General features: G+C 38.6%; 1 protein-coding gene across 1 annotated transcript in view; it reads left to right on the forward strand.

The window, feature by feature from the left end:
• The first annotated feature begins 15 nt into the window (after positions 1 to 15).
• PBX1 (pre-B-cell leukemia homeobox 1) overlaps positions 16 to 13921 on the forward strand; it is a 298117-nt gene continuing 284211 nt past the window's right edge. Inside the window, exon 1 of the mRNA XM_010851970.1 lies at positions 16 to 3290. Within this exon, the coding sequence (XP_010850272.1) occupies positions 3242 to 3290 (49 nt within the window). The 5' untranslated portion in view covers positions 16 to 3241. The remainder of the gene's footprint in view (positions 3291 to 13921) is intronic.

Here is a 13921-nt window from a genome sequence, read left to right on the forward strand (position 1 = left end):
CTTTCTTGGGGTTTTTTGTTTTTCTCCCTCTCGCTGGGGGAAACAATGGGAACCGAATCACCACAGCGCTTTCTTTTTAAATGTTATTCCTTGGCCCATTTTGACGAGCAACTATATGGCGGAGGAGTAAAATTTGAAGGAGCGTTGTTATCGAAAGTGCAATCTCCCATGCGGTGATGTGGCTGTCTGTATGTATATTTTCATATATATTGTGTGTGTGAATATAGAGATCTTCATATATATCCACACAAACACTCAGGCAAGCCGAAAATACTGCCAACTGATCCAAAAGCGGCCCTCGGCACTTTTTACTGCTTTAAAAAAGTATCAGAGAGAGCAGAATTGTCAAGTTTTGAACAGCATTGCATGTCTTCTTGTTGAGGGACTCCTTAACATTACAAAATAAAATGTCCCATGAACACTTTATTTGCAAATATAGTTGACTCCTTAAGTAAATCAGAGGCTTTGAATTTTCTATGTGAACGTACTGCTCTAAAATTAATTTTTATCTTTCCCCCTTTCCATATTAAAAAAAAAAAGAGTAATTCTTTGTCAGTAGTTGTCAGCCATCCAGAAAATATTTTGCATTCATTTAATTGTTTCAAAAAGGCTGATGTAAAGAAAGAAGAGATACTGTTGCTTTTAAACATGTTTGTTCGGTTTTAGAGACTCGGATATGTAGTGTAACTTTATTGTCTCTTATTTTGAGTCGGTTAACTACCCTTCTGTGGCACAGAATGTATGGTTCTTTAAAAAGGGGTGGGGGGAGAAAATCAAGCATGCTCTTTTCCCCATGCTTCTTTCAGGACCACTTAGATGCTAGTAAAATAGAAATGAAGGCAAATGTGTATTTTATATATTTCCATCCTATAGGACACGAAGACCTTCATTAAGGAAGCGTTATAAAGAAGCTGTGTAGCTTCTCAGTTAATCCACTGCCAAGTATATAGTTCTCCACTCCAGGATTTTACAGTAAATTCTCTTTAAAAAAACAAACCAAAAAAACTAAATGGTAACCCACCAACTGCTTGCCCACGGCCGATCTTGAAAAGAAGATTTTAAGACACTCTAATGGCCACATATGTCTTTGCAGTTACCCAGCTTTATTAAATCTCAGAAGTAGCTGGTTTTTTTAAGTCATATGTACACAGTTTCTCTACCTCACAAGACTTAGTTCTGTGGAGAAGACATTATTATATGTATTTTTGTTTAAGGGAAATGGGAATTTGAATTGAGAAAATGAGAAGAAGCAATTTCAAGGATGACATGAATTACACTCTTATTTTACCTGTAAGCACATGCAACATGTAAACTCAAAAGTCCTGAGGTTTATGGGTACTTGAAAACTTGGAAAGGTTCAGAGACTGGAACTATGCTATATTTTTTTTCTTAATAGAGGAAGATTTTTAAAAATTATTTGGTGCCCTTTTTGGATTTTATTATCTGGAGAAAAGCTAATAGGTAGGGTCAATGAAAGATTTCCCACTGGCAATCTCTTTTTGAATTGGAACAGATTTCTCCATTACATTGTTCTAGAAAAATAAACTCAGACATACCAGTAAACGCCTCTAATAACAAGTTTGTGCAGCCGAAGGGGCTGGTAGCACTGAGAACCACCACTTTTCTGATGTTTAGTCCCGCTCCTTTTTGTACAACTGAGGACAGCCGTGACTTGGTGGGTTCACCCTTTTAATGGCCTAAATGTTAAGAGAATCAAACACAATTTGGGGATGGGGAGATTTTTCTGTTCTCTATAACCCAACCCCATGGACGTGCTTGGCAATACAATATTTCTGCCAAGCTGCATAGAATTTTTTGTAGTTGTTATTTGTTTTGCATTTGGGCCTTTATATAAGAATACACTTAATGAAAACTCCTATAAAAGGCCCAGAAAGAAGTCTTTGATACCATAAAGTCTTCTTCACCATTTTTCTCACCCCACACCAGAACTAAATCACCACTAAGCTTTTCTTTTTAGTTAAACAATGTAACTCAGCAAATACTTTAACTGGGTTTTCCTTTCCTTAGTAACATCTTCATAATGTAAGTTTATTATTTATTCAGTGAACCCTTCGTATTTTAGACACAATGTTTATGTTTATTTTGATACTCTTGAATTTTGAGATTATGACTCTTCTACTGTACAGTAGATAGAGCGTGCTTCTGGTTTCCGTTCCTCAGGATGTGTATCTATTTTTTAACTTTGAAAGGAATTTAAAAAGAACTGCATGTGTCTTGAGTGCCAGAGGTTTCCATTTATCTTTATACATTCATTTTAGTTAGTCAACACGATTCCCTTAACTAATAGCTGATATGATCAGTATTTTGTTTCCAAAACAATATCCTTCTGCTAAGTGCTTCCAGAGTAAAATCAAGGGAAAGGTATTGTTTTGGTCCTTAAGTGCATGCTGAATACAGACACACAGAAGAACCAGGTAAATCACTAATCTAAAAGGCAGAATTGTATTTATTTTTTTCCCCCAATGGGTGCAAGGTCCTAATTGTAAATAATTGAATTTCAACACCTGCAAATAAGCAGTGTGTGCACAAGCGACATAATGTGAACACAGAGAAATGAATCTATTCCCCATATGGGTATGTTTGCCCCCTGGCAATGCATTTCCATACTCTTTAACTTGGGGACTGAAATTTTATAAATTGACAGTTCTGCTCAGAAGACCTTTCAAGCATCTTGTGTTTATGAGAATACAGGGGCATCTGCGGAATGAATTCAAACACATGGATGAATTAAATTTGAAAACACACACACACACACACATACACGGACTGAGAAGCAGACAGCTCCTAGGCTATGGTGGTTGCGTAGATTATACAAAACTGTTAACCCATGCATTTGACTCTGCCGTCTTTTCATTGCCCTGGATAGGATTATTGGTTTAAGACTTCCACTTGGATTAAACTACTCATAAAAAACAAAACAAAACAAAACAGAAAACCCCAAACTCTTCCTAAATGAGCATAATTGAGGTTAGTTCTGTTCTGTAGTTAAATCCCTGCTCTCTCCCTGCTAATTAACATTATTTCTTTTTCTATGGCGGGACTCTTTATATTAAGTCATAAAGCAATTGAAGCATGCCACAGAGTTATGCTTGGTCTATAATTTTGGCTAAATGCTCGATTTTTTTCCCCCTGTGCATTATCAGCAGCTTGATCCCAGGAGTCCACCTAAGCTATTCTGTTGTTTCTTTCTTGCAGAAAACATGCTTTAAACTGCCACAGAATGAAGCCTGCCTTGTTTAATGTATTGTGTGAAATCAAAGAGAAAACAGGTAGGAGTGAGATTCCAACATTTAAGCATTTTCTTTGGCCAATTGACCACTTTAAACCAGCAATCAGGAACCCATTATTTAAATATTAAAATTTCAGAAAAGAAGTACTTTCAAGACTGATCGCATATTCCAATAGGAAGTCCTAGTAGCCTTGCTTCCTGGAACAGAAAGCACCAAGTTTCTTTGACAGTTATTACCAGACATTAGTGGTTTGCTTGCCTTAACTCTATTCCTGGCCTCTTTGAAATTGAAGCTAAAACAGAGGTTTTGAAGGGAAATTTATAGAATGATGTGCCTGTGGGGGAAAAATACGAAAGTAAAAGTCCACTTCTTAAAAGAATATATTTTGGCCCATCTTTAAGACAGTGTTTTTGGAGTTGGGCATGGGGGTGCTAAAGTGTTTAAAGTTTCCTCTTCTTTTTTTCTTGTAATTACACGAAGCAGCAAACTAGAGTTCTTTTCAGAGTGTTGTCAGATACCTTTGTGAACGCGTCACACAACATCAGGTTATCGGTATTTGAGTGCCCTGTGATTTTATAGCTGGGAGAATTGCTGGGTTTAGGAGAACAGAATGTGACGAGCTCACTCATTCTGTTGTTTTTTTACTTTCTAGACCTCATATCATGAACTAACACACTTATAACACATCCCAGGAGGGCATTTAAATTTTAAAGCAACAATTAAAAAATAGCAGTCATCAATCAGAGGTGTTCTTAAACAACAGATGCTCTGGGAAGGACACTTAGCAACATCCTCTTGTTTGTTTATTTTAATCCTTAATTTTCCAAAGTGAGTGCGTCTCTCCCTTGTAAAAAGAAAGAGTTGAGAAGGCAATCTGAAGCCAGGGCGTAAAGATGAGGAATGAGGGGTGGTTATATAAAGCGGGAGCTTCTGCTGGCCTCTGACTTGGTCGCTCGCTGCGGAGCAGCGCAGAGTACCTGCCATCCTATTTATTTATTTATTTTTTACAACAAGGAGTGTAACAGTCAATAATTCATATCTAAACCATATAAGCAAGGGCATGACATGAATGAAAGTGACAATAAATATGATTGCATGCCCAGTTGATATACATTGATAGTTACACATAAAAAAAGGAAGGAGGGGCTCTGAGGGCATGCAGGGTGGCTTTCTTTTTGAGGGCTCTCTGTGTTTCTATTTTAAAAAATAAATAGTTTCAAGATGTGACCATTGATCGAATATGTAATTACTCGGGTCTTGAAATGTATGGAAAATTAGTAAGCAGCTCCTTTGTTGAGTGTTATTTGTGTTGTGCGTGACATCCCAGACAAAGCACCTGAGCAGTGATGTTCAGATCTTTTAAGTCTTCCAGGTTTCCCTGCCAAAGCCTAACCTTAATGCAAAGCTGGGAATTGCATTGTTTTAGCTGTGATATACCTTTTAAGAAATGTATGGGTTGTGCATTCAGATATCAAAGGGGCTTTCTCAGTTTGTCACACTTTTTAGTTTTTTTTCTCTGTTAGCCTGGAGCAGGAAACCTAAGTGCGTATATATCTTTATCTTTTGTTTTTTTCTTCCTTCTCAGTTTCTTTTTTTTCTGATTCTAATTTACATGGAATATTTGGTTTGTTGAAATTTGTTGCTATTTGGGTATGCATTCCTGCTGATCTTGCTTCATAAAATACAGAATCAAGCTATAAAGGCATATTTGATAATTCAGTCTAGAGAGACTCTGTTTTTAAGACGCCCTCAGATTTTCATTGAAAGGAAGTCTGTCAAGGCATTTAAATGTATGTTGTGGTCAAAGTGTTTAATTCTAGTCTTCTAATTAAAATCTACTGCTAAGGCAGTAGATCAAGGTGGATGGATGTGACTATAGATCTGGTTCTGGTGTGGATTCAAGAGTTTGCTCCTCACATGAGTATTGCCTAAACTATGGTGATAAGCAGCAGTTGTGTCGGTCAGAATCATGCTTTAAAGGTGTAATTTATTGTTGGATTATATATTCTGTTTTAAAATTTTTCTGTTACTAAGTTACATTAATGTCTGGAGCTTTTTAAAAATCTGAATTAAGGTTTTGTATGCTGTCTTTCAAATAATATATTTTAAAAAATAGTTTAGTGAATACTGTAAATTGAAAATAATAAGGATAACTGACCCTGTGTTAAGAGGGAAACACACAAATGCACAAGTTTTGGATTAAGAGGGCACCCATGGGTGAAAGTACAAAAAAAAAAAATAGTAAAATAAAAAGAGAAAAAAAGAAAGACCTTTCTCCTGTTCCTCAATTTGTGTATCAGAAGGATTAAGGAGAAGGAAGAAACCTCTCCTGGAATGTTGAGTGTTCCGTGTTGTAGGTAGGAGACAACTGCGGTATGCTGAAAAGAACTCTTTGATTGTAAAGCACTGTTACTTACTCAAGATCGACCTCACCCTCATTCTGAGAGCTGGCAAATCTTCCATATGGTTGATGTGTCCGCAACACAGTGCGTCTGTAAAGTTGTAGGAGCTCTTGTTTCCCCCCGCTTCTTGATACAGAGCTAGTGACAAGATTGTTGGGGTGATCAGTTCATGTGCATTCTTTGATTGTTTTGGGAGTTTCCCTATTGTTACTTTCAAGTCTTTATGCTGAATGAGTATTTTTGAGCTTGCTTCACAAGTATTGTAGAGGTTATTTGATTTAGGGTGGGCTCTGTTTGTACTCTCCCAGGAGCACACTTTACCTAGGTCTACAAGGAAGTCAGGACCCTGAGAGGAGCGTGGGGCTTGCATTCCTTGGCGGATTTTGCTTTTTTGATTTTTGTCAAAGGCTTTCATTGGAAAACTCAGAAATGTGGAGGGAAACTAGCTTAAGATTGTCTTACCAACCTTTTGGAACTTTAAAGAAACAGACGCGCATAACACCTAAAGTAGGCAGCACCGTTTAGATTACAGTTGATTGATAGGTATTTAGTCAGAAATTACTGTGGGGATATTCAGGAGGAAAAAAAAAAAAGAACCCAAGTGTCTTCTTGTTGAGAAATGTCGGTAAGTTTTTATTTTGATACCTTTTTGCTTTTTTAAATAAAAATGCCAAGAACAAGGAATGCCTGAACAATTCTCAGGCAGCAAATCTCAGACAGTAAGAAAACTCTGCAAGACCTCTGGCAAGTATGTTTCAGAGGCGGCTTTTATCTGCTTGTTCCTTCTGGGAGCATAGAGATTTCATAGAGTTTTGGACCTTTTAATACCTCATTTTCTTTCATTTTTTCATTCCTTGTCTGCTGACATATTAGCAATAGACTGGGTTTTGCATATATGTAGAGGTGGTGGTAGTGGGGTTGATGGAATGGAGAGAAGGAGAAAAAAAAAATTAAAACATACTGAATTTCTTAAAAGGACCTTAACTATATTTTTAAACATTTCTTGATTTTAAAACAATTTCTGTGTCAAAAATCATGCCGGTTTAAAAATGAGGAAAAAACACAAAATATTGGTTGCCATTTACTAAGGAGACTGTTTATAGATAGTAATGAATAGCTGTAATTGTTGTGAATAGTTTTTAATTTTAGAACAAAATAGCTATATATGGCAGTTTTCAGCAAATTTTCCTCTGAGCATCATCTGCTCTGAAGTTAAATCAAATCACTGAAGGATGTTAAAAAATTACTTTTTGCTTACTTAATGCCCTTTTGTTCTCTCTCTCCTTCCTTTATTCTCTCTGTTCAATTAACACTCTCATCACAGGCTCTAGTTTTTTTTTTTTTTTTTTCTTTAACTCTACTACTGTATTTCAGTTTTTTTTCACCCTCTCTTATTAATTCTCACCTGCCATTTCTTTTTAGTATAGCAATTACATTATGAGATTTCTGCTTCTCATCTTTTTATAGCTTTAGAGAATAATTTGTGTGTGTGTGCACGCACGTGTATACATGTGTATGTTTGTGTGTTGGTATATGTACGTGGAGGGGCCACCGTGGAAGGAAGTTTATATTTTAGGAAAATAATTCCGAAAAGATTAGGCCTTGAGCAGAGAACAGGAGTGAAATAACTTCAGACAATTTAGTGGTGCCTCTGATCAGATTCTTTTGGGGGCTGACATGACAGGAGTGACTTTTCATAAATGTTCGTCTCTAGAAGGAAAAAGCAAAAAAACTTTTTCTTGCTGATGACAGAATTTATTTATTTATTTTTTTTTGAGGAAGGGGCAGAGAGAGAGAAAGGGAGCAAACGAAGGGGAGTTACTTGATGCGGTTTTACTTGATCCACTCTTTCAGGTACAGCAGAAGGCAGGTGATTAGACCCTATATATTTATTCTGATCTGGATATGAGCAGTAGACCTACAATAATAAGACTCCGTGGAAGACACAGTGTCAGCTTCTAATGAGAAGCATCCCTTCTCTCCAGTCGTTTCGTGTCATCCCCTTTTAGAAGCCGATTTGGACCCATTCTGGCAGCTGAGAAGTGGGGCAAAGGGTGCAGTGAGCAGCCCGGGTCAGACCTACCTGAGTGAGGTCTTCGGAAATTTGGTGTCATGTTTTCTAGCAACTGGATGTCTACGAGGACTGGGACTGAGGAGAATTTAAGTGAAACTGAGGAAGCTCGAAGAAGGTTCATGAGTCGGGGAAAGGCACAGGGGAGACCTGTGGTCTGGGCCTTGTGGGCTGTCGGGAGCTGCGAGCAGTGAGGGTGCTGGGTCCCAGGCGGGTGGCGGGCTGCACCCGGGGTGGGGAGGTGGCAAGGTCTGGCCCTGCGAGGGTCCGGCCCTTTCGACATGCCTTTGCTTCTCTGTTCTGCTGACGTTCATATGCTTTTGGTTATTGTTGGCAAAATTAAAAAATTTACCCCCAAACAAGCAAACAAACCAAAACTCAGATATTAAACATATTTAAATAGGCAAGCATTTTAATTTTTTCATTTAAAGCATAACCCTGGCTTCTCTTGAGACATAGTTTTACATGCATGCCTTAGGAAAACTTAGGCTGCACTTTGGTTTCCAACTTCTGTTAGATGAATGCTGTTATGGTTGGAACTTGGTGTGGTGATTCTAAATATACTTTTTACCTTTACTTTTTATTTAAAAAGTCACCCAAAATGCCACATGATTGAGGCAGTGTCCTAGGTACATCTCCCAAAGACAGCTCTTACTGATTTTCTATGCTCCTGGAAGCACCCTGTCCTTTGCATGGACACTTTATCCTGGGTTGCTGCTAAGCTGCTAAGTCACTTCAGTCGTTTCTGACTGTGTGTGACCCCATAGACGGCAGCCCACCAGGCTCCCCCGTCCCTGGGATTCTCCAGGCAAGAACACTGGATATAATAATTCTAGCTCCACTCTTGCACCCTACCTGAAATGGTATGGTAAGGTTTAAGGAATGTAGTAAGTGATTAATAAAATAAGCAGAGGATTAATGAGTTGTTTGTTAAGTACTTTGAGTTCCCTGGGTGATACAGATAAGAGATACTGTATTTTCTATAGTAAATTATCTAAATACTTGTATTCTATTCCATTTCGTAGGTTGCCAATGTGTTAACTCTTCCTTTGAATATATAATTGAGTTGGCGAGGTAGTCATTATGTCCCATCAGGAGAAGTCTCTGGTTGAATCTTTTGTCTCATCTTCATCTTAGCGATAACACTTCTCAGAATTTGGCAGAGTGATTTCCAGAATTAAAAAAAAAGAAGTGTGAGGATCAACTGACATAGGATTATAAAATCTATCTTCCTTTATGGCAGAATAAGGTCAGTGGTGACTTCGCGGAAGGTCTTCTTACTTCTGACAGCTCTCTTTCAGGCTCTCAATAATTGGTAGAAATCAAGATTGCAGTGGGTGGGAAAATTCATCCATTTTGGTTTAGGTCATGGTATAGTTTAGGTCAACTATATCTCTCATTGATACTCTGTCATTAAGTAGAAACTGGGGTGGGTCCCTCATACCTGTACTAGTTCTGGACATACCACTAAGTAGTTATAAGATGACAAGTAGATAGCTTAAATACTTTCAGGAGACGCTGTAATAGTAGTGCTTAAGGATTTGGTCTCTGAAGCCTGACAGCTTGGGTCTGTATCCCAGATCGCCAACTTTTTCAGTTGTGTGACCTAGTTAAGTTTATGGAACTTCTCTGTGCCTCATTTTTTTTCACTTAGAAAATAAAGATAAAAATGGTACCTATTTTGGAGGGTTATTGTGAGGATTAAATGAAGTAGTACATGTAAATTACAGTGCCTGGCATAGAGTAAACAGTCCATAACTGTTAGCTTTTATTATTTCTGGCCCTGTTTTCGTACATGAAAAAGAGAGGCTTGTACCAGATGGTCCCTAAAGACCAAGCCAATTCCAAGACTCTGTAATTCTGTGCTGAAAAAAGAAAAATAGTGCTGAATTTAAGATTTGTTTTCTTATGTTTCTCTTGCCATTCTCTTAAAGTGAGAATGAGTTGTATCTGGCCAAAAGGCTGGGCAAGGTTGGGAGAAGAGGGGAAAAAAAGAATGGATAAGAGCAAAAATGAAGGTTTTCAATTATGTCCAAACTGGACAACAAGCACCTGTAAAGCTACAATGGCATTTTTAGTGATGACATTTTCTTAGCATTAGCAGCTGGAGATATTGTGTAATCATAGTTAAAAATATTTTCCCTCTGAAAACACATAGGCCCATCCATTCAATTCACAAAGTTTCAGAGGAGGAAGAGTAACATAAAGTGAGTTTAGGGCAACCTGACCTCTACCTGTCTTCCTCATCAGTTCCTACTTGAGGGAAAAATGATATTTTTCTTATAACAACAACCTTGGTACTAGTAGGTTTATTTTTATTTTTTTATAGCTTTCTTGGGATATATTTCATATACCATGAAATTCACCCATTTAAATTATACAGTTCAGTGGTTTTGGTCTATTCACAAAATCGTGCAACCATCACCACAACCTAAATTTAGAATATTTTTATCATCCCCTACAAAAAAAAAAAAAACCTTGTACTCATTACCAGTCAGTTCATATTCCTCCTCTTGCCTAGCCCCTGCTAATCACTAATCTCTGTCTGTATGGATTTAGCCATTGTGGACATTTCACATAAATGGAATCATATAATATATGGTTTATTCCTAGCTTTTTTCTCTTAGCGTGGTGTTTTTAAGGGTCACTGTGCTGTAGCATGTACTGATACTTCATTCCTTTTTATAGCCAAATAATATTCCATTGTATGGATATACCACATTTTATTTATCCATTTATCAGTTGATGGACATTCAGGTTGTTCACATGTGTTGTTGCTCCTCGGAACATTTTAACAAAGTTTTATGTGGCCATGTTTTTATTTCTCTGGGTATTTACCTAGGAGTTGAATGTTGGATCATATGGTAACTCTGTGCTTAGCATTTTGAGGAATTGGTGAACTTTTCCAGAGTAACTGTAGTAGATGTATTCTTAAGTTTTATTGTAAATGACATTACATTTGGTCTTCATCACTTTTAACATTCCATTTTTTCAGTCTTTTTCTTCAGTCCCTGATCTTTCTTTTCCTCTGTGTGTCAAGGTTTACTGTATTTTTTATCTTCTTGGATCAATACTACTCTAAGAAAAAGTATTTTGATAGTTGCTTGACTTGAAGTGAACACGATCAAGATTTATATGAAACCTCTCTCAGAACTATCTGCATTTTAGAGAGAAAAAGAAGTGAAGTCAAAGGAATGAATCTCTATGGCTGAAATCTCAGGTGTCAGGTTCCCGGAGAAGAAGACCTTTGCCGAGAAGACCAGACGGTGTTCTGAAAAGCAGTCTAGTATGACAGAGAGAGCAGGGTGTCTGAGTGAAACCAGTCTGGATTCAGATCCTCACTTGTGTGTAACACTGGAAAGTTGATTTAACAGCGCTTCAGTATCCTTAGCTATACAGTAAAGACAATGCAATGTAGGCTTGCTTGAGGGACTAAACAGGACAAGAATATAAACCACACAGTTGCATGAGTGTGCTAAATAAACAGCAACTACTGTTGTCTTTTCAAAACCACACGACTGACTGTCGACCTCTGGTCTCATTAGTTTGACACTGTCTTTTCAGGTTGGGTTTTCTACCAGCGCTGGCCGCAAGGTTTTCAGACTCCCTGAGATACTTCCTGACAGTGCTTTTAAATGCTTTAAAAGATTTTCTGTATGAAAGGGGGGAACCCCCAAAACTCAGCAGAAGGTATCCCAACACTCTTGTACTTCCTGCCTTCAATCCTAGAGTTCTAGCGAGAGAAGAATCCCATTGAATAGTGCTATGCAGTGAACCCATATTTCATTCCAAATTTAATGTTTTAAATTTTGTAGTAGTCCACTGGAAAAAAACAAGTGAAAAGAAACAGGTGAAAGTAATTGTAAGAATACATTTTATTTAAATCCAAGTATATCTAAATTATTTCAACATGTCAATATAAAATTATTAATGAAATATTTCCACTTTTTGTATTAAGGCTTTCAAATCTATTGTATATTTTACATTTGTGGCACATCTTCCATTTGGACTAGCCCAAGTGGGCAACTCCAAGTGCCCAAGAGGCTCATGGGACCAGTGTCCTCCATATTGGACAGCATGGCTGTCCATGCTGCCATGGAAGACTAAGGAAGACTCCTGGTTGTTCCCTACTCACACTGATCTGCTGGTTCTGCACCAACTGAAATTGGTTCTTGATGGATAGCCATGTTGTGAGGAAAAAAAAACCAAAAACCATATCTAAGGCATCTCTTTCCAGCAGGGAATAATATCCCACTCCTGGGAGCCAGGATGAGGTAGTTCCCCTGTAACTCCTTCTGTTTTTACTTCTTTCTTTCCTTGACTCCCTGTTTTACGGTTTGATTCCTTATCCTAAGGATTTGAATTTGAAATGTTCCCTAAAATAAAATAGGTGGCGGAAATAACCACCTTTTTCTAGAATACAGTGGAACAAGTACAGAGAATTCTATGTGGAGACAAAAAAAGTTTGCTGGACCTTGGGTCAAGAGTTCTAAGACCTAACGCTGCCTGCCTCCAAGTTACTATGTTATTTTGAGAATGCCATTTATCCTCATGGTCTCATATTTCTACATCCATGGAATGGGCCACTTCAGTGAGCCACTAATCTGAGCCCACCTTTCACAGATCATGAGGTCTAACATGGTCCCCACCAGGGCCTGCATACATAGCATTTATGAAAGGAAATTCTTCTTTCATTGTTATGGCACTTCTAATTTATCCTCTGACTCCTTATATCTTTTCTAGACAGTCATGTAAAACTGGTTATGGTGGTGTTAAAGCAACTTCCATCAATCAAATTGAGTTGGAAAGGCAAGCTGGGAGAAAAAAAAAAAAGTAGTAATTTTTTTTTCCCCCCTAATTGAAGCATTCAGTATCACATTTTACAAAGCCAGCTGGAGGCCAGTCCCAGTTTAATCCACCTTGTTGACTCCATGACTAAATGCAAATTATGTTTCTTTTGCATCCGTTCTGTTTGTAGCTATTGGATTCTAGATTGAAAATTGCTTTTGGAAAATACAAAGATTTACGGTTCTGGACTTGGAAGTGCGGTATACCTTTGCCAAGTTCATATGGTGCGGCCCAGGAAGTCAGCAAATTTAGGTTTGCTTTACACCTTAGAATTGTGGACAGTTGCTTGTTCAGTGTGCCTCAGCTGAAACACTAAAACGATGTCTGTTTCCCACCTATCTGTCAGTGGGGCTTCTGGAATCTTAAAGTGAAGATATTTAAAAAGATGTTTGACTTTCCTTGAGAAAGTGTCAGTGTGAGAAAAGTTCTCTGTCCTGCTTTGAGACAAGTTTGAATCTGCCAGGAGGTCAAAGGAATAAATTTACCTAGTGGCCTGTGCTGGCAGGGCCGCCAGTCATTTTTCTGAGGGTTTTAGGTGATTTGAGCTCCAGTCACTGTAAGAGAATCCTCCTTATAATTACCATTGTTAAGAGAACTGAAAGTTTGCATTTATCTTTTGTTCCTAACAAAGAAAGCCTCTCAGAGACCCTGATGATGAGCCCAGCCTACATCCATTCTGAAAGGCGCTCTGTGGATATGAGGGTATAGACGTTAATTCCTCACTGCAGAGGTGCTAGGGCCGTGCACCCTGCTTACATTAACAAACATTTAAAAACAAAGCCGGGGCGATACAAGCACAGCTTTCCTCTGTGTGGTCTCCTTACCAGGGTGACTGTAACCCCTAACCCCTTGCAAGGGAGATGCGAGGTTGGGTGTGGGTAGGTGGTGATGCCCCGGGCAGCACCGAGTATAAAGGCCAGACGAGAAGTAACCAGATCCTGTGAGGAATAAATTAAAGCCACTTCCTCCCGAGGCCAATCAATGGGGAAAGAAAGCAACAAAAACCTTAGAGATGAGAGAGCCTGTTTGCTTAGATCAGGTGGAAAAGAGAAATCGGAGTTTCCGAAAAGGAGTTTAAAGGGACGCATTACAAAATAAAACTTTGGGAACTTAAGAAAATGCTAAGAAACCATGGAGGAGCAGGACAGTGAGCCACATGGCCTTGTGCTAAGAGAGGCCCCTTCAGACAGGATCGCAATGCCTCTCGCTGGGCCTGGTTAGACGGGCGCCTAGGTCTTGCGGCAGCATCCCGCTTAGCTAGGCTTTCAGAGGAGGGGGTTCTGCGGGGGCCGTGACGCCTCCTAGAAAACTGGTGATCTCGCCGCGGATCTGATAGGGATGCTGGGGAG

This window comes from Bison bison, unplaced genomic scaffold, assembly GCF_000754665.1.
Source record: "Bison bison bison isolate TAMUID 2011002044 unplaced genomic scaffold, Bison_UMD1.0 scf7180017864305, whole genome shotgun sequence".
Classification (NCBI taxonomy): Eukaryota; Metazoa; Chordata; class Mammalia; order Artiodactyla; family Bovidae; genus Bison; species Bison bison.